The 24,805-nt window shown below is 35.1% G+C and overlaps 1 protein-coding gene across 1 annotated transcript in view; it reads left to right on the top strand.

The window, feature by feature from the left end:
* HACD2 (3-hydroxyacyl-CoA dehydratase 2) overlaps positions 1 to 24,805 on the top strand; it is a 93,591-nt gene that overhangs the window by 43,846 nt on the left and 24,940 nt on the right. The window contains exon 4 of the mRNA XM_051985427.1: positions 6,913 to 7,001. Within this exon, the coding sequence (XP_051841387.1) occupies positions 6,913 to 7,001 (89 nt within the window). The remainder of the gene's footprint in view (positions 1 to 6,912; positions 7,002 to 24,805) is intronic.

Raw genomic sequence — 24,805 nt, 5'->3', positions numbered from 1 at the left:
TTTTAAAATTTTATTTTTTCTCTGAATTTAAGAAACACTAAATAAAGTAGATATAAAAAGACAGTACTTAAAAATGTCAGTCTTTTACATGTAGCTTGCAGTTCTTTCAAAATGTATAATAAATTTAACATGTATAACTTTCAGAGCTGTCTTGTCTGTGATTTTTTTTCACTTTTCTGTTCTCGTCAATGCATTTGATTTAAAAAAACTTCAGTAGGCTTCCTTCCTCTCTTCCCTCCCTCCATTCCTTCTTCCTTTCCTTCCTTCCTCTTTCCCTCATTCCTTCCTCCCTCTCCCTTCCTTCTTCCCTTCCTTCCTTTCTCCTTTTTGTCTGTCTTCCTCCCTCCCTTCTTTTTATCTATCTTCCTTTCTCCTCTCCTCCATCCTTGCCTCTCTCCCTCCCTCTGTTTTGAATACATCATTTCTGTGTCAGAAAATGGACAGAGGGCATTTCATCATCTTCTGGAGTCATGGTTATTTCTTTGAACAATTTTGAAGTCTTTCAGAGTTGTTTTTCTTTGTAATTTTATTGTTATGAATTAATCTTGTTTTGTACTCTTCTATGCATTAATTTTTCCCAGTTTTTATGAAACTTTCCTTTCTTCATTTCTTATATAGCCCAATTATATTCATGAACCTTTATTTGTTCAGCTACTTTCCTCTTGATGGCTACCTGCTTAGTTTATAATTCTTTGTTGTAGCAAAAAGAACTACTTAAATGTAAGAGTCCCTTTTCTTTTTCTTGGATCACTTTGGCTTATAGGAAGCAAATAAGTAATCAAGCAAGCATTCTTAAATCTTTCAAAGTTATTCTTTTTTACATTATTGTCTTCATTACATACGTTGTTCTCTTGCTTTATCTCACTTCATTCTACATTAGTTCATGAGGGTTTTTTTTTGTTTTGTTTTGTTTTTTTTTTTTACAAATTTCTCTGAGTCTGTCATATCTATTAAGTGGAATTTAATGAAAGTGTTTATTAAGCAGAAAGAGGAGGAAGGAAAGTGTTCTTATTCTTAGGATTTAGTGTCTTAGTGCAATTTAGATATTCAAGAGCATAAATTATTTTGCTTTTGTATTTGCATCTCCAGCATTTATTTAGTAAGTATTTAACAAATTCTTGTTGATTTTGATTGATTGATCACTCCTCTGATCCAAAATCTTTACTTCCACCTGCAAAATTAAGTTCAGAATCTTCTGAATCACATTCTCTTACTTTTCCAGCTTTTATCTAGGATTCACTGGTCCCCTCTCCTCCCAATAAATTCTGTGTGCTAATCAAACTTGACCACCCTTTGTCCCCTAAGTTTCCTTGTTTTTGAACAAAAGCTCATGCTTTCTTCTATGACTGGAGAACTCTTCCCTCCAGGTACTTCAGTAGAATGAAGTATCTTTAAAATCTAATCAAATGAAACCTTAGCCACAAAACTTTTCCTGATGTCCCTTCTTTAATTCTTAATTTCTTTCCCATTCAGACTTTGCATAGCACTTTTTTCCACGTTGCTTTGATCACTTAACCATCATATTTTTAGCAAACTATTTTAAATTCAGAGGCATTAGTATTCCTGTTTCCTCATCATTTTGCCAATCTTTCTAAACTACTTTTGGAATAATTGTGATGCAGCCCCTTTTTGCATAATTCTTGCACTTCTTAATGTCACATGAAAGATGAAAAGATTAATAAAGCCATTGCAGAATGAATCATTTACGTAAAATATGTGCTTAGCCACAAAATAAAATGTAGATAGCTATTCTGGTGTGATATCCTCTTATCAGAGTAGGCTTCCTGATGTTAAGGCCTGTGTCTTATCTAAACTTTATTACCACTTCCCTGCTTGTACTTATTTTTTTATATATAGATACTTAATAAATGTTGATTGAACTGATCTATTGAAAAGAAATGGTACTTACTTTTCTCTAAGTGTGTATTACATGCCATTCTTCTTCAGTCCCAATTAGGCGCATGCTTGAAATATTTAAAACACTAATAAATTTTTTTTAAATTTGTATAGCAGCTTATAAGTTTAAGTTTCCATAGAAATGTTAATGAATAATAATGCAGCGATTAGGGGAAATTGCTCTCATACAATAGAACCTATGAGTAACAATGCGGGTTCATTTGGTTCTAGATATTTTATAGTTTTTTATCATCTGCAGAGAGAAAATAATTGGAATTTTGGTGATACATACTTCATAAATAAATCCATGCTTATCAGAGTTCAAAATTGGAACATCCTAAAGCCATCAAAAATATAGTTAGGACACCAAAAGAAAATAAAAAGGCATGCCTCTTATTGAAATAGTTGTTGAAATGAATGTACTTCAGGTGCCTTAGGCCATTATTTAAAACTTATTGGCTCTCACTACCCAAACAATTCCCAACAAATTTGGTGATCTGATATTCTAGTCTTCAGAAAGGAGGGAAAAAAACAATGCTAGATTTAAGTACAGGAACAAATGATATTAAGGAAGAATATGGGAGAAAAAATCCTCAAAATTTGGGGTGCTGTTTTATTTTTGGCAATGAGGAATTCTCATGTCGTCTTCAGTGCCAGCTAAGGACCATTGTTTTTGGAATAGTATATTTGGGATAATTTATCCAATTTATTGACCTTTTGGAGGAAGTGGGGTTGAAGGATGGAAAAAACAGTACTCTGATTCTGAAGGAATGACACCGAGAATCCTTTCCTCCAGGTTTCCTTTGAAGTATTTTAAAAATCCCTAGCTCCCAAATCTGTTATTTAGGGTGGGGGCTGATTATCTTCCTTGAATAGCCCAATGTCCTTTCACCATGGATTATAAGAAATATTTGTCTAGTTATAACTTTTAATTCTTTAATTTCTGATCTTGAAGGATGTGTCTTATTATTTTGAGATCCTTGTAACCAAGTGCAGCTGGAACCTAGTGTTGTAGAAGGGAATACTATCAGATAGGACCACAGGTTTTTGCCTTATTGAACTGTGTATATATATGTGCTGAGTTTAATTGACTTTTTAGAATGTTACTTCTTTTAACTCTACTTTCTTTATTCTCTCTAATCTTTTCTGCTGTTTTTCTTCTTTTACTGCTATCCTTAACTTTCTGTACAATTCTAGCACCCTAAATTGTGCACTCCATAGTTGCTTTGGGAAATTGCAGTATATAGACTTATGTGGCAAATGGACAAAAATATAAAATGTAAGAAAGCATTTATAAGAAGATGTAAAATAGAAGCATATGTCGAATGTCAGCTCTGCAATATTTCCATATTTCTTTTATGGTCAAATGAGAAAGATGGGCAAATCACAACAATACCCTTACTCTACAAATTGTATTTGACAAATCTAGGAGTAGCAACTAGCTTTTTGCAAATACAAAGTAATTTTCAAATGTCCTTGCCCCTTGAGTAAGTGTAGCCATGCTTTCCCATCTGTTAAACATTGGGATAATATTGTAATGCCCAAGAAACTGAGACAAGATAGAGATTAAAGAGTTTCTAACATTTTATTTAAAAGGGAGAGATTTACTGGGACCAAATGGATCCATGGTTTGGTTCCAGGGCTGAATAAGACTATGGTCCCCAAGAATCCAGCAGCCAATGAGAGTTCTCAATGACATTTTTATGTACGAGACGCCAAGCTTCCAGGGGGTAGACCAAGGCAGGAGCAGAGTGAGAGCAGGAAAGGGTACTAACAATCCAGTTCTGACAAGGGACTAACAATCTGGTTCTGACAGGGTCAGGGGAGGCATTCTGATGAGTAGGGAAGGGCTGGGGTTATGATGTCTAAGATTGAAGGTCTTTCTCCTTATCTGGATCATCATAGTTAGGAGGGAGAGGTGGCATTGCAGAACAGTTAGGAACTGAGGCAGAACAATTCAGGGAAACCAAGTCAGGACAATTAGGGAAACTGAGTCAGGACAATAAAAGAGAACTGTGGCACAACAATATCTTCTGCAAAGAGAAATTAGGGGGCATTATATCTCCAATCACCTTATTATCAGGATATCTTTGAATGTAGCTCTCCACTATCTGACAAGTGAAAGAAAAAATTTGTTGAGGTTTTTTCTGTGGTGTATTGTCATTTTGTAGTTCTTTCCACAAAATTGCCTGTCACACACTGTTGATTTCTTTCTAAATGCTTTATCCACACTTCAGGTAAGCTGCTACAAAAATAAAAATTAGAATTAAGCCCTTTCTTTGATAGATAAGGAAACCAAGAGCCAGAAAGATTGAGATTTGTCTAAGATCACATTTGTGATAACGCTGCCACACTGTTTTCAGTAACTTGACCAAGCTTCATATTTAACAGCAAGAAATCAAATTCACACCATGAATCATAACTGTTGATTACTGTTTGCATGATGTGGTGTTTGTATAGACTTGTTTTAAATACCTCTTATGTCCTGTAATTGGTCCTTCAAGAGAAAGCTTAGATAACAAACAATTCTGACCCTAATGGAGCTCAGAGTAAAGTAAAGGGATGGTACAAATGCACAGTAACTCTTAACACATAATAAATATATCATAAATGGGCCTAGTTATTTTGTAAGCCTCTATCTTCTTTTTGCTTAGACTCCTAGTGTAGTCTTCTAATAGATCTTTCCGCTTTTATTCTCTCCACTCTCTAAACCATTTCCCCCATAGCTGTCAGCCTTCCATTCCTGAAGCTCAAATCTGACCCTGTTACTCCCTTTTCAAGAAGATTCTGTCTTCCTCCTATTTGTAAGATAAAATTGAAGCTCTTCTTTATGACTAAAATTTAAAGGCCTTAACAATCTGGTGCCACCTTACATTAATTACTGTCATTTACATAATGCAGTCTAGCTTACTTGCTGTTCCTGGACCCATCCATGCCTTTGGCGAGGCTGTCCTTCAAGCTTGGGAAGTTCTACCCTTCCTTTTGATATCTCTGGTTCCCTTCAAGTTTGAACTTAAGATATTTTGTAATTTTCCAGTTCTTAGTGTATGCCCTCCTCACTATATCATTCTGTATGTATTTTATATTTTTCCCAACTATATATACATATATAAATATATATGTATATATAGTTTCCTCCCTGTATAAGGTAAATATCTGGAGGGCAAAATGTTTCCTTTCATCCCCAGTGCCTAGCATAATAATTATTTTTTAAATAGTTGCTTTTTATTTTAAAAATACTTACAAAGATAATTTTCAAAATTCACCCTTGCAAAACCTCATGTTCTAAATTTTTTCTTCCTCTTTTCCCTCCCCTCATCCTTCCCTCAGACAGCTTGTTAAACATGTGCTATTCTTCCATACGTATTTCCACAATTATCATGTTACCCAAGAAAAATTAGGTCAAAAAGGAAAAAAAAAATGAGAAAGAAAAAAGAAAAGCAAACAACAAGGTGAAAATACTATGTTGTGACCCACACTCAATTCCCACAGTCCTCTCTCTGGGTGCAGACGGCTATCTCCATCACAAGACCATCGGAACTGGCCTAAATCACCTCGCTGCTGTAAAGAGTCACATCCATCAGAATTGATCACAATTTAATTTTGTTGCTACCATGTACATTGTTCTCCTGGTTCTATTCACTTCACTTAACATCAGTTCATATAGGTCTCTCCAAGCCTCTGAAATCATCCTCCTGATCGCTACAGAAAAATAATATTCCACAACAGTCATATACCATAACTTATTCAGCCATTCTCCAATTGATGGGCATCCACTCAGTTTCCAGTTTCTGGCCACTACAAAGAGGGCTGCCCCAAACATTCGTGCACATACAGGTCCCTTTCCCTCTTTTAAGATCTCTTTGGAATACACACCCATTAGAGGCACTGCTGGGTCAAAGGATACGCACAGTTTGATAGCCCTTTGGGCACAGTTCCAAACTGCTCTCCAGAATGATCAGATCAGTTCACAACTCTACCAATAATATATTAGTAACACATAGTTCTTAATAAATACTTATTGAAATGAATTCTTCAATTAACCTTTAAAAAAGAGAGAAGAGAGGCGCTAATCTGAATATAGTTCCTGAATAAAGTTTTGAAGTCAGAGAAGGATAGTACAGAGGACTTTAGATAGGATATATAGGGCCATGTATAAAAAGCTCCCAGAGAGAGACATGGCCAAGAAAATGATTAAATAGATTTTTTGGCCGGAAATTAAAGACATATAGAACAGGAGTACTTGTTAAGATCCATATTTTATTAAGTAGTACTTCATCAATTACTGAATGCCACATGATGCCTTAACCAAGTCACTATGTTATATAGACCCTAGAGGATAGAAAGACAAAAATGGTGCTGTTTGTGTATTCATTGATCTCATATCTCACTTGACAAAGGAACAAAAGGTTTTTGAGATCTAGAGTTAACTACAGGATTAAAGTGACATTTTAAAATGACGGTTCCTTTTTTTAAGTACAATTTTATTTTTTTGATCTTTTGTTTCTAAATTACTTTTATTTTTCTCCCACTTTTCCTATCCAGAGAGCTATTCCTTATAATAAAAAAGAAAAAACTAGTACATCAAAGCTAACCAACACACAAGTAGTATTCCTTATTACTCTTCTCACCTATTCAAAGAAGGAAGGAAGATACATTCTTTTAATTCCTCTTCTTTAATCAGCCTTTATGGTTAAGTGAATGTTTGTGTTTTTACCTAAATGGTAGGGAGGGGAGAACACATTAAAATTTTTCTTATGGGGTTTGCTTATTGATTATTTGAAAAGCTTTTTTTTTTTTTTTAACTGAATCTTATTTCCAGAGATTGTGCTTTATATTTTGAGTCAAGATTCCTAGTTTATGGGGTTTATTATCTCATATAGTTTCTGAGCAAAGAAACATTTTGTTATAATATATTGGCAAGATTAACTCTAATGCTAAATTTGGAATGCAGTTAGTTTTTAAAATACTACATACTCAAATCAATGAACTTATCAATACTAAAATATTTTTCAGGAATTGTTCCCTCTTCTGTAGTGCTGACTTCTTTCCAGGTGATGTCAAGAGTTTTCCTAATATGGGCAGTAACACACAGTGTCAAAGAGGTAAGTGTTTAAAAAGGATGAAATATGGAGTAAGACCAGTAATTAGAGAAAAATGACTGTTTTTCAGCCTTTTTCGTATGTGTGGTTTTTGACTAAAGACTGAATTCTAAGTAATATCAACATTATTTGACTACTTTTCACACTCACTAAAAAGTTTATTCTTATGAGAAAATGTGAGTCAAAATGCAATACTCTTATAGATTATTAGATACAGTTTCAAATATTAAAGTCCTATAATGAAGATCCCAGTACACTTCAAGATTGTATGGATAATATATGTTGGGATATTATGTACATATATTATGTAGGAATAAGTTAGTCCTACTTGCTTTTAATACTATTGAGCTCTAGGCTCAGGGAAAGACCCGGGAAGGTTAGAAGTAGAATGTTGTCCTTAGTTCCTCAGCTGCACAGGGTTTAGAGCAGCTTTGCTTCATTCCCAAAGTCCCAGAGCTATAATTGGAGTTCTAGTTTGGTCTAGGAATGGGGAGGGAGACCAGGCTATAGTCCAGCAAGGAGATTTCTTCAACATCAACACCTTTGTAACAGAGGCAGAGAAAATTGGAGAAGGAGAGAGGATGTCTTCTTAAAGACAGGAAAGCTTGAAGTAAGAAAAAGAAGACAACTCCTCAGTCCCTGACTTCTTCCTAGTATTAACAGGGGCCTCTTAACTGAGGATTTTGTATATCTTATAAAATTTTGACTGCCCTAGCTAAAACTCACAAAATAGAGCCTAGAGAAGGAATAAGAAGAAAGGGTGTCAGTACTCAACTGGAAGAACTCAGCGTTTCCTTTTCCTATTTAGCTGCTTTTCCTCAGTCATGAAACTAGGCCTACTGTTCTGGAAGGACTGATACTGCAGAGAAGAATCAAATTTCTTTTTTTCTTTTTTTTTTTTTATAGCTTTTTATTTACAAGTTATATATGCAAGGGTAATTTTACAGCATTGACAATTGCCAAACCTTTTCTTCCAGTTTTTCCCCTCCTTCCCCTCATCCCTGCCCCCAATGGCAGGTTGACCAATACATGTTAATTATGTTAAAGCATATATGTTCTAACAGTTATTTTGCTGTACAAAAAGAATCGGAGTTTGAAATAGTGTACTATTAGCCTGTGAAGGAAATCAAAAATGCAGGCAGACAAAGAAAGAGGGATTGGGAATTCACAGTCATCTCCCAGAGTACTTTCCCTGGGTGTAGCTGGTTCAGTTCATTACTGCTCTATTGGAACTGATTTGGTTCATCAGAATTGGTTATCATATAGTACTGTTGTTGAAGTATATAATGATTTCCTGGTCCTGCTCATTTCACTCAGCATCAGTTCATGTAAGTTTCTCCAGGCCTTTAAAAATCATCCTGCTGGTCATTTCTTACCGAACAATAATATTCCATAACATTCATATACCACAATTTATTCAACCATTCTCCAATTGATGAGCATCCTCTCAGTTTCCACTAAGAATCAAATTTCAACAAGCTGGCTGTCCTTTTTTGTCATCAATATTGGGCTTTTTGCCTCCAAGCCATAAAATGAGGAAGTTGGACAGAGGTGATCTTTAAGGTTCCTTCCAGATTTACGTCTAGATGAAATGATTCTTGAGGTTCCTTCCAGCATAATGTGATTTTTTGAAGTGGAAAAGAAAGAGCTTCAAACTCTTTTTGTCTCCTTTCCAAAAGCATCTATGCGTTATATAAGTTACTACTACTACAGCTTTACAGCATTCAAGCTAACTTGATGGAGATGTTACTTGATTTTATTTGCATAAAGAAACAACTTGCTTTAGCAGTTAGTTATCAACAATAATTCATTAAATAAAGAAGCATTAAGGTACTGCAGGGCAGTATGTATGCATCTTCACTTTCCATGACTAAGACTGAGTTGGTTTGTTTTTCTGGTTTTTTTGCCTGTTGCCCAGGCAGTTTGTGGTATGTACCCTTGGTACAAAAAGTACTAGTTGATGTTCCAGCATTCAGGTTCACAGTTATGTTTGAGTCATTAAAAACTACACATCTTTAAGCTTAAAATGTACCCAATGATCTTTGCAAAACCAATAATTAACGAATGCATTCTCTGCTTCTTTACATGTCAACAAGATAACTGCCTCACCTCAGCCAGTTAGCCAGTTTTAATCTATATATTTATATCTATATCTATAGATGATCTTTCAATTCATTCTACTGGCCAAGAGCCTACATTATTGAATATTATTGAAATTCAGAAAACATCCTATCCAAATTCTCATATTTTTTCCATATGTTTATTAAACTTTTTATCATCCAAGATTTAGTCTGACAATTTATTTATACTACAATTGATTAAATTAATATTTTTATTTGTCATGTAGAATTTGCATGTTCACAAATCTTTCATTTAAAAAAAAAATTAATGCCATCCTACTACCCAAATATACCTAAACTTTCTGAGGTACAAGAACAGCATTAAACAATTTCATGTTTCTATATATAGAGTCAAAATAAAACAAGGGACCTCAATAACATAAGTTTTCATTTAAAAGTTTCATGTTTTTTATAACCTATATCAAATTGCTTATCTTGCAGGGGGGAGGAGGTTGATTCTGGAACTTAAAATTTTTTAAAATGAAAAGAAAAATGTTTCTACATATAATTGAGAGAAAAATACTAAAATAAAAAAGTTTCATGTTTTCACATTGATACTAATATAGATGTATAAATTTTATTTAATAATTTAATATTTGATTTGTCCTTTAATTTAGAAATCTTTAGTACGTATCATTTTTTGATAGACTTCTTCCATGTTTTCATCTAGTTTCACCTCTCCTAAACTCCTTTTGAAACATAGTTTTCTTTTCCCACTCAGAATGATCTATCAGTTCTTTTGAGCAGTAATACATTATTCTTTGCCATTTTTTACTGGTTCATAGGCTCTTAGATTTAATCCATTTCATCTAGCTAAAGCGCCCCATTTTGCAGGTGGTGGTGGTGATGGTAGTGCTGCTACTGCTGCTGCTGCTGCTACTGGTTTGCCTAGGGCCATTTAGGTGGCGCAGTGGATAAAGCACCAGCCCTGAAGTCAGGAGGATCTGAGTTCAAATCTTGCCTCAGACTTAACACTTCCTAGCTCTGTCACTTAACCCTGTCTCAGCCATAAATAAATAAATGAATGAATGAATGAATGAATGAACGAACGAATGAATAACTAACTAACTAACTAACAGGTTTTTGTGGACACATACTTAAAGGCTGAATATTGTTCCCTGTGCTAGTATACTCAATTGTGCATGCACAATAGGCATCCTTGATAGGGCTTGGAGTCAGGTTCAAGTCTCACCTCTTATATACATTGACCTTGTGAGCCTGGACAAAGCAATTAACCTCTTAGTGCCCTATTCAGATTGACAAGTCTGTCCATTCTCATCATCCAGAGACATGGTTGGTGAGTAGGTTCCCATCCCAGAGAAATCCCAGATTCAAACAGAAAACAAGAGAAATGTATTTACATAACTTATCTAATATATACAACTATTAGCTATCTGGGGCTGACTGTAGCTTATTGATGATGCATACTGCTTCCCCCTCCCCCTCCCTTCTTTCTTTCCTTTCCTGCTTTCTTCTGGGCTGTTTCATGTTTGTAGGATTACTACCAGAGAGTGTGGGTAGAAGAGGCGGGGATAGAATTCAGAATCCCCGCCAGTTGGGCCAGTGAGCCTGCAGGGTAATACTTGGTGAGGCTTGCTGAGGAGGATGTTGAAATAAATGACTAAAATAAGGTTTCTCGATTGTCGATGGATTTGTTTTTTAGCAGTCATTTGACTTAAGTCATAATGATACCTCACATTGGTCTAGCTGCATCTTTTTCAAAGAACTCTTTTAGATATTCTCATTCTAGATTCCTAGGTTTTATAAAAATTATTTATATATTAGTCATATTTACAATTAATTTCTCCTTACCAAACAAACCAATAGCTTTTTCAAAAGAATTATTTCTCTCTCTCATAAAAACACTGAACATTTCAGTTGTCTTGGTTTTCCTTCCATCTATTCCTTTTTCTCCTTTTCCATGATGTGTTCTATTCTTCCATGCAGTTCTTCTAAGTTACTTTAGCATTCTGGCCACCCTAGGAGTCTTTCTTCTTTCCCTTTTTTCTTTCCTTTTTGTTTTTCCTTTTTTTTTTTTATCTTTTATTATAGTACTTCCAAAGACAAAATTTAGCTAGGTTTCCTCTTCCTTATACCATTCTCTTAGACAGATGTTTATTCTGGCTTTAATAAGCAAATTTGTTATATAAAACATGTGCTATTTCACATTTGACCTAGTTTTTTTCATCTATGTAACTTCTATAGTATATGTTTAATCCCTTTATCTTAAATTCCACAAATATGTTTTCTATTTTTCCTGATTTTCCTCTTTGTCTCTTCAGGCTGTGTCCTTTATTCTAAAATCTTTGTTTACCTTCTCCTTTTCACAAGTTGTATTTCTTCATATTAACTTTCCCCATCAATAGTGCCCTCATTTCCCACCAGCATTTCAGTGAGGACAGGTGAAAATTGAAATTTTTTCTCCAGCTGTAATTATTCCACCTTAATGCTAAAAAATAGATAGATAAACAATTCTGTACTTCTCACACTCAACTTTCTTTTTCTTTTTCTTTTTTTTTAATGACAGCAAATATGAAGTCTTTTTTTTAATTTAGTCTTCTTACTCCAAGTGACCACAGGAAAGATCTCTTTTGATGGGAACCATACCTAACTAGTATTTAAGAAATTGACTTCAGAAAATAGTTTATTACTTTTTTGTTCTGTTATAATACTGCCAGAATTCCCACATATGAAATTTTTTCCCTCTTCATTTCTTTTCATTTTTCAGTATCTTTTTCAGAAATCTTACTCTGAATTGTATGCCAAGAATTCTTATAGAGCCATCCTTCATTTTTACATCTTCCCTTTTTCTTCATTCAGTTTTACATGTTTTGTTTACTCTTGCTCCAGCTTTTCTGTTATCGTTTTTGCATATTATATATATATATATATATATATATAATCTTTTATTTCAAATGCAATAGTAAGGTCAATAAATACCATCAGGTAAATAAAATGCTATATAAAACTATTAAATCTACTGTTTGTTTGTTTTAAATATAAAGTTCAACATGAAACTTTTAAACCTATCCTCTTTGTGAATCTTGCTGGCCTTTATTCTGTTTTTTCCTGTGCATTAAAAAAAATACTTGTGTCCTTCCTTTTTTCCATCCATTTTTCCTTCTCATATCTGCATTCCCCCACTGGAAAAACAAAAACACTTCATAACTATCATGAATAGCCAGACAAAAGAAATTCCACATTGGCTCTTTGCAAAACACTCATTATTCTACATTTTGAGGCCATTGGCCTCTTTCAAGAGGTGGGTAGCATGCTTTATCAACTTGTTTGCATGTATATGTATACTTATATGTGCCTGGTTATCCAGCATTTGAAAAATGAATTATGGGCTATTAACAAACATAAAATGATAAGAAAAGATAGTAACTTTCATGACCTTTCTCATCTTTATTGCACATAAGTCCTTTCAGTTCCACTCAAGACAGTTTGAAAGTGCTAGACTCAGGACCTATGTTCAGATTTTGTCATTGACACATTGATACGCTATCCTTCTGAGTTTCCAGATCCTTTATCAGTAAAGAGGTTTTTGAGGCTTAAATGAAATGAGTACATGTAAATATACATGTAAATTGCTTCAGTGTAAAACTTCAATGAACTATTTAAGTTTCATTTATTATTTCTGATCCTGTTTCTCTGATTTTGCATACATTTTTAAATTTTATTGTAGGTTTACCTCTTGACTATATCAAATGAATTTTAAACAGAATCCTCATCCCTAACATGAAATCTCTTTGTGGACTTATCCCTTATAAAGTAGGTTCTCATAATATGTCTTCCCATGAAGTCTTTTTCCTCTCAGGACCCAATTTTCCTCTTTACCCTTATAGTCTCTACTTTTTTTTTCCCCCATTTTTCTTTCTTTCTACCTACCATTCGATAACTATTTTAAAAAACAAGCATTTTTCAATTTTCCTTTTTTAAAGTTCACGTATCACATCCCTGGTAAAAGTCAGAAATTTGGTAATCTACATATCTAAACTCCAATAGTTCTACTCACTAAGATTTTTCTTCATTAAGTTCTGAACAACTTCTGTACATATCAGCTTTCATTCTATTTCTTGGTCTGCCTGCTTGAGCGGCCACGTCTATAATTACCCATTCTTTATAACACACAGTAGACATTGTTTTTCTCAGCATGTGCCACACATTCATACATACACAAAGCTTTCTTGGTCCTTCCAACACCCCTGTCAGGGAGGTAAGACAGCTGATATCCCCATTTTGCATATGAAGAAATAGAGATACTATTTTTTAGATTATATAGTTAGTTACAAATTTGGTCTAGAAATGAAATCATCTAATCCTAATTTCAATCTCTTGCATGCTTATCACATTGCCTCATTTTGTAAGGATAATGACATTGGGTGTATTCTAAATATTAGCTTTTTTCCTAAGGGACTGAATGTTCATAGTTCTCCATTGTACTTCTTAGTCCCATATTCTCTATATAAACTCTTTTGTAGGTGGATTTACATCACCATTGCTTCTAAAATTAGTACTGTTCTTGAGGGTGGAAAAAAAATCTTATTATTTTATCATCAGTGATATCCTGGTAAACTTAAGCATTGCTATGAGACACAGCTAGATGATTCCTTAAGGAGGATTAGCTGGGGGCTGATCTGACTATAATTGTAGAAAGTGTGTTCCCTGTGCTGTCACCTGAAAAGTATAAGTATCTTTACCTAGAACTTGGTGCTCATTTCCACTCTGGAGTAAGTTAATCTTCCTCCAGATCTTTCTTTCTGTCCCTTTCTTGTCCCAATGCAGATCAAATATGTTTTTGCCCTAAAACTACTCTTCTTACCCCAAGACATCATAATTTTGTTTTTAAAGCATAGTACATTTTGTACATTAATTATATTTTTGCACTATAAAGCCTGTTGTACAATATCTTGTGAAGCATCCTTCTGTCTCTATCATTTCTACCCATGGTAGAAATGTCTAACAAAGACGTTTATCCTCAGAAAGTGTCCTGTTAGGTTAACAGAGGTAATAACAAATATTTTTCTATTGAGTAATAGAATTTCTCTGAAAAAGTGCTTCAGCTTATGTGGCGCACATGTTCCTGCCAGTTGCATGTTGTTGGAAGTTTTGTTCAGAATTGAACCTGGTTATTTTAGTTCTTTTGTTTACAAAGACCTTTGGCTTTTGGCATATCATGACTATAAATTTTTGTACAAAGCCTTAGAAAAGAACCCAGTGTAGAAGCGAAAGATATTGTTATCTTAAATTTAAAATAGTTATTTCCTAAAGAAACAAAAGAGTTATAATAGCTGTTATCTGGGAACCAAATTATTTCAGGCATCACTTTTTTGATTATATCACTAGTTTACTAATATTTGCAAATAAAAATCCACATCATAGTTAGTTAGTTAGTTATGCTGGCTAGCTGATCAGTGAGTTATGACACTCAAACAAGCTTTCCTCAGTAGCCAAATTGACTTTTATAGTTGAGATTTTTGGTACTATATGGTAAAGGACAGTTACCAACATTTTCCTAATCAGTCTTTATCATTTGTTGATATCCACCGAGACTTTTAACATATTTATCTAAGTTGAACCTACTGAAACTTTAACAATATTTAAAACTAAGGAGTATCAGAATTTTTTGGTTGTTATTTTAAAGAATCAAGGGATATAAGCTAGTGTCTTGTGTTAAATTTGTTGTAGAAATCCTCTTCAAACTATTACTATAGGGAACCATTACTAAGGTTCAGCCTAAGTTCTCTATTCTATAGGTAGCCTAAGATGTAGAGATTGGATTGGTATCCTATATATATTTCATCTTTTAAAATATATATATATAATCTAAGGAAGGAGGAAAGGAAACACACACACACACACACACACACACACACCCACGTTGACATAATTATAAAATACCACTGATTTTGTTTCAGCATATATAACTTACCCTCTGAGTAGGCTCCACTAAAATATGATTTTTCAGCAACGACCTGGTTGAATTTTACATTATATTTTATTATGAACTAAAAGATGTTCTAGAAATAGAGGAAACATTGTTAATTCTTTTTTTAGGGTAAGTTTTCAGTTTTACTCAATAGTCATCTGATTTTCATGTGTCCTCAACTTTGGTGAAATATTTTATCTGAGCTAAGAAAAGTGAACACAGATAAACTCATTTAAAGCAGGTGCATTCTACAATACATGTTTGGCATTTTTTCAAAGCATCAGCTAATATACATTTGAATGCATCGAGTCTGTGGGAGGGACTATCTGTTAAATTAGCTGCTCCTTGTCAAGACTGATTCTTTATCTGCATAGAAATTGGAGTGTAAGTAAACTATTTTAGAATTCTCTCCTACAATAGACTGAAAGAAGACAACTCATACTATAGAAGCAAAGCAACTTGATAAGGATATTTGAATTCTCATCCAGCTTTCTAATAATTATCTTAGACAGCAAACACGGTTGGGTATATGGGCTTATTGGAAATCCTTAGGATAAGACAAGACTTCTGGAGGTTGTTTTTTATTTCTGTGGTGGGAATGGTGGGGGTGAAAAGAGCCATTCTAAGGCAATGTATATTTTTATGATTGAATTTCTGCAGAAAAAGATTATGTAACTTCTTTCCCAACAAAAGAAACTCTTTTTCTGTATTGATTTCCCCTTGCAAGTTCTTCTTGCAGTAGATAGATATACTATCCAAAAGATTATTGCTAAGTGATCTATATTTTCCAGAGAGCAGTCTACACAAAAGAATCCCTTTCAAGGCTAAAATGAAACTCTCATGCACTTCTGGATTGTGTAAGATATGAATTGATGTTTGGCTGCATGCTGAAGATGTATTTAACAATTTAGAAAAAAAAAAAGTCTAACATTCTTAATGCATTCAATATTTACGCACTATTAAAAATCCTGGCTTTTTTCAGATTGCTCAAAATAAAAGTAACTTTTACTTAACAGGACAAAAACATTTTATTCTCATTTCACCAATTTTGCTGTGGCTAATTTTTTTTATCATAATCATATCTGTGAATACCATTTTAAAAATTTTATTTTCTCTTTGGTTTTTCATTTGATGATGTTCAGGTAAACCAGGGCTGAGAAATCTTTTGTCCAACGACAGCCATTAGCCCAGAAAAAATTAGTCAAGGACCACAGAAAAATTAAATAACACAATTTAACTTATATTTTTCTCTCGAAAAAAATTAAATTTTATTTCGTAAGTATATCAAATATAAAAGATTAAGTAAGCTTCACATAGCAAGTTAAGTAAAAAGATAATTGAAAATAAGAAAATATTGGGGGAAGAGAGAGGAAGGAGGACTCTGAGGAGGTACAGAGCAACACACTGGAGAAAGGACACAGGCAGAGGCAAGAGAGAACTTGATTTCATGGAGAGAAAGAAGCAATCACAAATTTATATCTCAAAGGAATTTTTAAAGTCTTCTAGTCCAACCCCCTTATTTTACAGATGAAAAAATTGAGACCTTTCCTGAGGTTACAAAAGTAGTTCTAGGTTGTAGTAAGGCCAAGACCTCACATTCCAAGCCCAGCGCTTTTCCAGGCAGTTAGGCTTACATAGGTTTTAAGGTGAGTGTTAATAGATGAAATACATGAAAACTGCTTGTTATCCTGCTGTAACCCTCGGGAATTAGCCTCAGAAACTCTGACGGATTACTGTTAACCCCTCAGAAGTTCTGCTTTGAACGATGTAACTACAGCAGCCCTTCAGTGGGGGGAAATTATTCTGTGCAATTATAGTGGCTAGAGCTAAACACCGTCATTTCCTAGAGTACCTACCCCCTTCCATTTAAGGTCAAACCTAGAAACCCATTGTAACCTGCATGACATGCTTACAAAGGTATCCTTCTCCTAGTCTAGATTTAAAGTCATGATTGCATAATGACCTTTTGCTTAATGTAATCTATGAAGCTGGTTGCAGAGCTTGTTAGGGCTTCCCTAGCTTAAATCTTAGCCTTTAAGAGGAGGAAGATACACCATGTTATTTTTGCTCTTTTGCTATTATCGCTGTAATAAAAACCTGAGAGGCAGATTTTTCCTTTCATGGAAGAAAAGAGGCATTAAGGAAAAATTTACTGTGAGTAATGAAGACTGGAAAAGGAATTTAGTATTATAATGGTTGAAAAACTGTTAAGATCAGTAACTGAAGTAAAAATAATAATAATAATTGGCTGAGGAGGTTGATAAAAGAAATACCCTTTCATTAAAGCAAGAGGTCACCTGTTGAAAATGTACCATATAGTAGTAGTGAAAAGTACTTTAATTGTGTAGAGCTGCTTGAGTTATCTAGAGTTAGTACTGTTCTGGTTTAAGAAATCAGTGCTTTTTAAGTTAACATGAGGAGAGAGGGTGGCAGTCTCAGTCCCTTTTCCCTTTCAGTCCTCATTAAGAACATCAATCCTGTGAAATTTTTTGTTGACTTTGTTTCCTGGAAAGAAATATAAACCTTACTAGAAGATGAATACATTTAGCAGCTCTGTCTAAATAATATTAGAGCTCACAATAATAGCCATACAGAACATATTTGGAAGTGTGAGCTTTTGTGGGAGTGTCTTTGTCAATGCAATCCAGCTGACCACTATCTATGCTCATTCCTCAGTTTCAAATGTTGAGTTCTTGCTATGATTCATCTTTCACTGAGATGTAAGTTAAGTTTCCTAAAATACAGATTTGACCCACATGCTCATCTCTGACTCCATTTAATAAACTCCAGTGTCTCCTAGTCATCTCCAGGATCAAATATAAAACTCTTATTCGACATTCAAAGGCCTTCATATAATCTGGTCTCCAGCCTCTTCTCCCTTCCCTTTCCACTTTCCAGTGATAACTAACCTTCTTGCTATTTCCTATACAAGATACTCCATCTCCATTCTCCAATTTTAACTAGTCCTCACCTAGGCGTGAAATTCTGTCCCTCCTCATTTCCTGGCTTCCCCCTGGCTTCCTTTAAATACTGATTACCCTTGATTCTAGTGGCTTCCTCTAATGATTATCTCCATTTTATCCTGTGTGTTTTGTTTGAATGCAGTGCTTATTATCTCCAAGCTCCTTGAAAGCAGAGGAGAGATTATTTGGTTTTTGCTTTTCTTTATAACCCTAGCACTTAGCACAGTGCCTAAGACAGCAAACACTTAATAACTTGATAGTTCTTTTCAGATATTTCCATCAGCCTGTGCATTTGGGATCATAGTGAGCCTAAGTGGTCTCCCTTTTAATCGGGGCTTGTTTCAGAGAATCTAGGGACACCTTAGATGGAATATGAATATTTGAAAGCAATTTACTCAGGCCAAGCTTGAACCATCCTGATTTGATGACTGAATCTTCTCAAGGTTTTGTGGGCCTCTGTGCAGGGGATTACTCAGGGAGATGTGAATTAGTTCTCTTTGGTAGAGTTATCCATTAATACTGATAAGGAAATAATGGACCTGGATATTCATTTACAATGAAGTCTTGCTGTATAGATAAATCTTTATAGCTATAAACCTAGCCTTGTACCTTTTGCAATGTAGTTCCTACCTTAAGGGATTGTTGGGTATTATGGATGCAAAACCCCTAGACAGATTATTATAATCAATTTATTAATTAGGCTAACTAATTATTAATAAATTGCTGGCCATTGATTTCTCTCATTGACCAAAGACAAAAACCTGGGGTACAGGAAAGCCTTAAATGTTTTTTGAAAGGAAATGATCCCAATAAGTGAAAATCCACCTTGATTGCTGGTCATTTAATGAGGTGGTAGGCCACAAGTTTTCAGCTCCTTCTGTTAAGAATGTGGCTTGATCATGAGATGCAGCCACCTAGCAAACTGGACAGGGGAGTCCATCTCTACTTAGGCCACTCAGATTGGTTTTCTCCTTCATGAAGTGGTACCTCTAAACTCTAATGAAGGGGTTTGGGGACAGGTGCTCTTCTCCTTCTGGATTCTGTACAAAAAGTCCCTTAGTTGGGTGGGGTTCCCCCTCCCAAATTGAAAACCCTGTACTTTGAGGGCTGGTATAATTTTCAATCCCTTGTGTGTCCTTCAGAGACTGACTCTTTACAGAGGCTGGACTTTAAATGAGGCAGTAGAGTAGAAAAGCCTGAATTCCTAAATTAGCAGTTGGTTATTACTATAATATAATAAAATGATTTCTCTTGTAGGATAGGCTCTAATGAGATTATATAAACTCCTGTTAATGACTATGTAAATGAGGGCTATTATATGTTGAAGTGAATTTAGAAAACCTTATTTCCTAGTTTCTTGATATTTTAGGTACTAAATCTTAAATTTTAATTCTAAGTAGCCTATACCAAAAAAACAGTACTAAATTATTGTTTGGAGATGATAAGAGCTTTCTTAGCCAATTTCCTTTGTTATTCCTAAGACTTTAACAATAAATTCTTCCAGGTTACATCCCTTTTCCATCTTATTAAAAAGAATATCAAGATTCATAAAAGGAGAGATAGCTCTTCTAATAAGATTTCATCCCTTCTGATTCTGTTGCCAATCAACTTGGAGTCAACTTTTGTCACTGAGAACCAATCTAGGGAGTTCTGCTGTGTCCTTTATTCAAGGTGCCTGGAAAACATGTTCACCATCTTGGGAGGAAAATTAAGAGACAAATCTGTGTCCGATAATTTCATAAAGTTGGTGGCAAAATTTGTCAAACTGATCAAGGCCTCTTATCTTGTCCCTTTCTTCTCTATCCCACCTCCCCCAATCAGTTTTCTCACATATTAGGTTATCTCTAGTATCCCTTTCAGTCCTGGATTTTTAGATATCTGTGATCCTTATCATTTAGATTACAATTTTCCAAAGTCAAAGATCCCCAACACCCCCATCCCTTATATTATCTTTCCTATTTTAACATCTATTAAGAATTCATATGACTGATATATTTAACACGTATACGACTGCTTGCCATCTGGGGGAGGGGGAGTGGAGAGGAAGGGGAAAAGTCGGAACAGAAGTGAGTGCAAGGAATAATGTTGTAAAAAATTACCCAGGCATGGGTTCTGTCAATAAAAAGTTATAATTATGAAAAAAAATAAAATAAAATAAAATTATCTGGAGAAGAAAAAAAAAAGGGAATTCATATGGAGCTACTAGAAGGCACAGTATAGAATATTAGCCCTAGAGTCAGGAGGACCTGAGTTCAAATCCAGCCTAACTGTGTGACCCTGGGCAAATCACTTAACCTCAATTACCTTGCTAAAAAAAAAAAAAAAAACAAGAATTCATATCATAAATAATGATACTTGAATTCATTAAATTATATGAAAAGAATCTGGTTAATACTCATCTAAATGCATTTTAAAAAAATCTAGATAGTTATGGAATTATATTTTTCAAATTTCCAATGATATCTGTCATTAAGGATAGAAATCAACTTGAAACAACTCTCAAACTACTTAAATCATTATTCAGTGTTTGTCATTGTCCTTTATTAAAATGATGAGTATATTGTTAGAATTCTGAAGAGGATGTTCCAGAAAAGCTTCATTAAAATTACCAGCAACCATAGAATTTTGCTTTGCCACATAGAAAACCTCCGTCAGCTCTTAATCTTCCCAAACCTGACGATACTTAAAACAAAGGTGGATTGCAGGCCAGAATCTGTCCTAAGATCAATTTGAACTCCACTTATACTATTCTATTTCTTTGAAAATTTGAGAAGCTGTTCTTGGTCTTTTGTTAGTGACCTTTGAAATTCAGTCTATGTGTGCATTCAGATTTGTTCCTGCTTTATCTTTCTGCCTACTTGAATATCTGAGTGCTTGCCCAGACCACTTTCCTAGGCCCTGAACTTTTACTTATCCTGACACTAGATTAGGTGCCACAACCTCAGATCTACTCAACTTCTACTGCACATATTACTGTAATCACTGCCCCACTTCTGGTTCTTTCCTTTTTCACACAGTCCTCTGTGGTTCCTAGGGAAGGCCCAGTGCTCTAATAGAAAGGAACAGTAAATTGGGAATATTGAGATTTGAGGTTTGAACTCTCCACTTACTCCTTCTTATTGCCTAGGTAACTAGAAGCATTTAATTTCAATTCTCTGGTTAGGTTCCTCAGCTGACTCTGGAGGGGAAAGTGAGGCAAGTGACTTTACATACCCTTCCCTCACTTCAGTCCAATTCATTTGCATGTTATGGTCCTCCCTGATGTCATGGTCCTCTTCGAGAATGAAGGAAAAACAACAGTTTGGTTCTTCAGTTATACAGTAAGGGAGTGCACTCTCTGTTACATCATCAAGATACCATTTCTTGTGTGGTTAAATGCAATATCTGAGTTACGAGCCTATAGCATGGCTTTCTAAAGCATTTTAAACTATGTAGAATGTTATTTAGACATTGGCTAAAGAAGAACAATTTTTAAGTCATCTATAAGCTTCCACAGTTTTTTGGTTCAGACCTGTGATTTCATTGATAGAAAGGACTTCTGTGGGAAAGTCTTCTCTACCAATGCATATCTGCAAATGTTTTTAGGGTCATTGATAGGTTAATTAGTATGCCCAGAATAACAAATACAGTTTGTATTAGATGATGGATTGAATGAGCATATATTTATTAATCACTTACTATATGCAGGCATTGTGCTGCACGGGGGATACATATAAAAGCCAATAAGACAGCCCCTACCTTCAGGGAGTTTGAAAATCAGCTTAAAGGGATGCAGAAAAGCTAGAGAAGAGAAGAGAAGAAGGTAGGGAAAGATACACCTTATGGTAGTGGCTGGAGAACTGCAGGAAACCATAGGAAGTGGTCTAGTTCCTGACCAGGTGAGATTAAAGACCTATCAGGGATTGACTTTTATGAAAATCATGCTGACTTAGACAAAAGTCAGGAGATTTCAAATTTAAAAATGTAAGCTAGAAAAAGAAAGCAAATAAAATTAAATATGCAGGACTAAAAGGTAGCACTGTTTAAAAAAAAAAGTAGGAAAATCCAAAAAGACCTTCATTGTTGCTTCATCATGATGTGGAAATGAGCCTGGATTCTCCACAGTTTTTCTGAGTTCAATTTTTGTTAGGTTCTACTATGCTGGCAAAACGTTGAGTACAGTCTAGCAGTAAACCATTTCTGCTGTAAAAGCATAGTCCACCTGTTACAATCTGTTTGTGGCTGTCATAGAGTATTCCATTGCTTTTTAGATCACCTATAATTGTAATTCTTCAAACATTATAATAGTTCCACAACTATCTAGCATCAGACCTCATTTAGTAAAAACAAACAAACCAAGAGGGAACCAGCAGTTCAGTCATTTAGAACCTGTAGAATTTCCAATTGGGTGAAAAGTGACTAAATCTAGTGGAAACTCAGCCACATACAAGTCAGTGACCCCAACCAGGTCAGGAATTTAAAGAGATTGGGGTAAAGTGTAGAGTGAGGGGGGCAGTGACCACACCCCTTTGGAAGCACTGACAGCTTAAAAGCCCTTGTGTGGGACAGATGCTAGGCCCCCTTTCCCACATTAACTAATCGGAGACATCTTCAGGTACAAAGAGAAAGCATTTATTTAGTCCCTACAGGGAGAGGCCCAGGCACACATGGGAGACATCTCAGATCCCAATGTGTTCTCATCAATTTGAGGACCTGGAAGCAGTAAAGCTGGTTAGATGGCAAAAGACCCAAGCCTTTTCATTGGATAAACTAAAAGGAAGTAATCCTCATTGACCAATGGTCACCAATGCTGTCTGCTTCCTGTAGGTCATGTCACTTCCTGTCACTAATCCAGGATCTTGGCCTTCAGAAACCTCTAAGCCTAGAGATCATGTGACTTCCTGCAACCTGAGCCCAAGGCCTGATCATCTTCTGCAGACCCTTGGGAATAAGGATCATGTGATTTAGGCTTAGTCTCAGTCTTTGAGAAAACTTTACCAAGTCAGCACTATTCAGCCCCCACACACTGAGTTTTGAAAGCTGTAGAAGGACACAAAAGAGAGAAACACAAAGCAAATGTGCCCTTCTTCTCAAATGAGCAGAACCCAACCCTGAAGTCCAAAGTCAAGAAATAGGCTTAAAAATATATGTAAACAACCAAAGAACCCTGACCATAAAAGACTACTGTAGTGACAAGGGTGCCCAAGATACAAACACAGAAGATAACTTAATTAAAAAATCAAGATAAGAACAATAGAGGAAAAATGAGAGTAATGTAAGAAAATTATGAAAGAAGAATTAAGTTTGATAAAAAGGGTTACAAAACTTTACTAAAAAAAAAATAACTCCTTAAAAATTAGAATTGACCAGTAGCTAAAGAGCCGGCCCTGAAATCAACAGGAGCTGAGTTCAAATCTGGTCTCAGATACTTAACACTTCCTAGCTGTGTGATCCTGGGCAAGTCACTTAACCCCAATTGCCTTAGCAAAAAAAACCTAAACAAACAACAACAACAAAAAAAACTTGACCAAGTGGAAGCTGATGACTTATGGATGACTCCATAAGCCATCAAGAAACAATAAAAAGGTTAAAGAAAATATGAAATATCTCAGAGAAAAAATCAAATCAACTGTCCTGGAAAATATATTTAGGAGGGATAATTTAAGAATCATTGAACTAAAGATCATGAACAAAAAAAAAGCGATCCTAAATTTTATATTTCAAGAATGATGAAAACTTCCTTGATATTTTAGAATCAAAATGTTGGGGTCTAGATTTGGGGTACCTAAATGAAATTAGGGTTAGTTGAGGTCTAGTGGCAGGTTTGGGGTACAGGGAGTCAAGCAAAGCTCCCCTGCAACCCCCTTGGATTCGGCGCAAGGATACGGGATAAATGGGGTCTAGTAACGGCTCAAGTCCCCAATAAAAGCATTTATTGGCCCGAGAGCTAGATTGATAAAAGAAGTTTATTATTGGGTAAGCAAAGTTAAAGTTTAGGCCAAGGTAGAGATAAGGAGGGCACCAGACAGAGGGTCCAGTGGACAGAGGGTCCTCACATGGCTAGCATGTTTGGAATCTCTGCAAAGAGGGGTTCCCAGTGTGGCCTTTTTATAATAGGAGACTTAGCTCAAGGGACTTTGGGGTATAGCCCCAAAGTTGGCTCAGATCTGGGTGGGGCTGGGAACAGATCAGATCTTATATTGGAATTCAAAGGGACCGGTATTTGTGAGTTAAAGGGTAATTACATTCATCACTAGGAGGGGATGGGAATCTAGAAAGGAATCTTTCCCACATCAAAAAGGCATAATAGAAATTGAAAGAAATCTACCTGTCACCTCCCAAAAGAAATCCCAAAATGAAAACTTTTCAGATCAAGGAGAAAATACTGCAAGCAGTGAGAAAGAAATAATTAAAATGCCATGGAGCTATTGTCAGGATCATACAAGATTTAGCAGCTACCATTTTAAAGGAGCTGAAAGCTTGGAATGTGAGATTCCAAAAGGCAAATGAATTAAAATATAGTAAGATGTAGTGTCAGTGGTAGTAAATATTTTTAATGGATATCGCAGTGTTTTAGCAAAGACTTAAAAAGTAAGTAACAACATTTTGGAAAACATTTTTATATTGTTCAGGCCAGTCCACAAAATATATTTGACAAGTAGGTGGATTATAATGTAGGCCATATATTGCTTGCATTTTTTCTGTTTTTATAAAGCTTTGATGTTTGCTCTATTCTGGCATCGTTTTTGAAACTCGAGTTATCTCAATCCTACAGTAACACTGTTTAATAGAGTTTATAAGAAAGATAAAATC

This window comes from Antechinus flavipes, chromosome 3, assembly GCF_016432865.1.
Source record: "Antechinus flavipes isolate AdamAnt ecotype Samford, QLD, Australia chromosome 3, AdamAnt_v2, whole genome shotgun sequence".
In the NCBI taxonomy this organism is placed as follows: domain Eukaryota; kingdom Metazoa; phylum Chordata; class Mammalia; order Dasyuromorphia; family Dasyuridae; genus Antechinus; species Antechinus flavipes.
The sequence above is the reverse complement of the archived record's forward strand: the minus strand, read 5'-3'. Positions and strand labels throughout refer to the sequence as shown.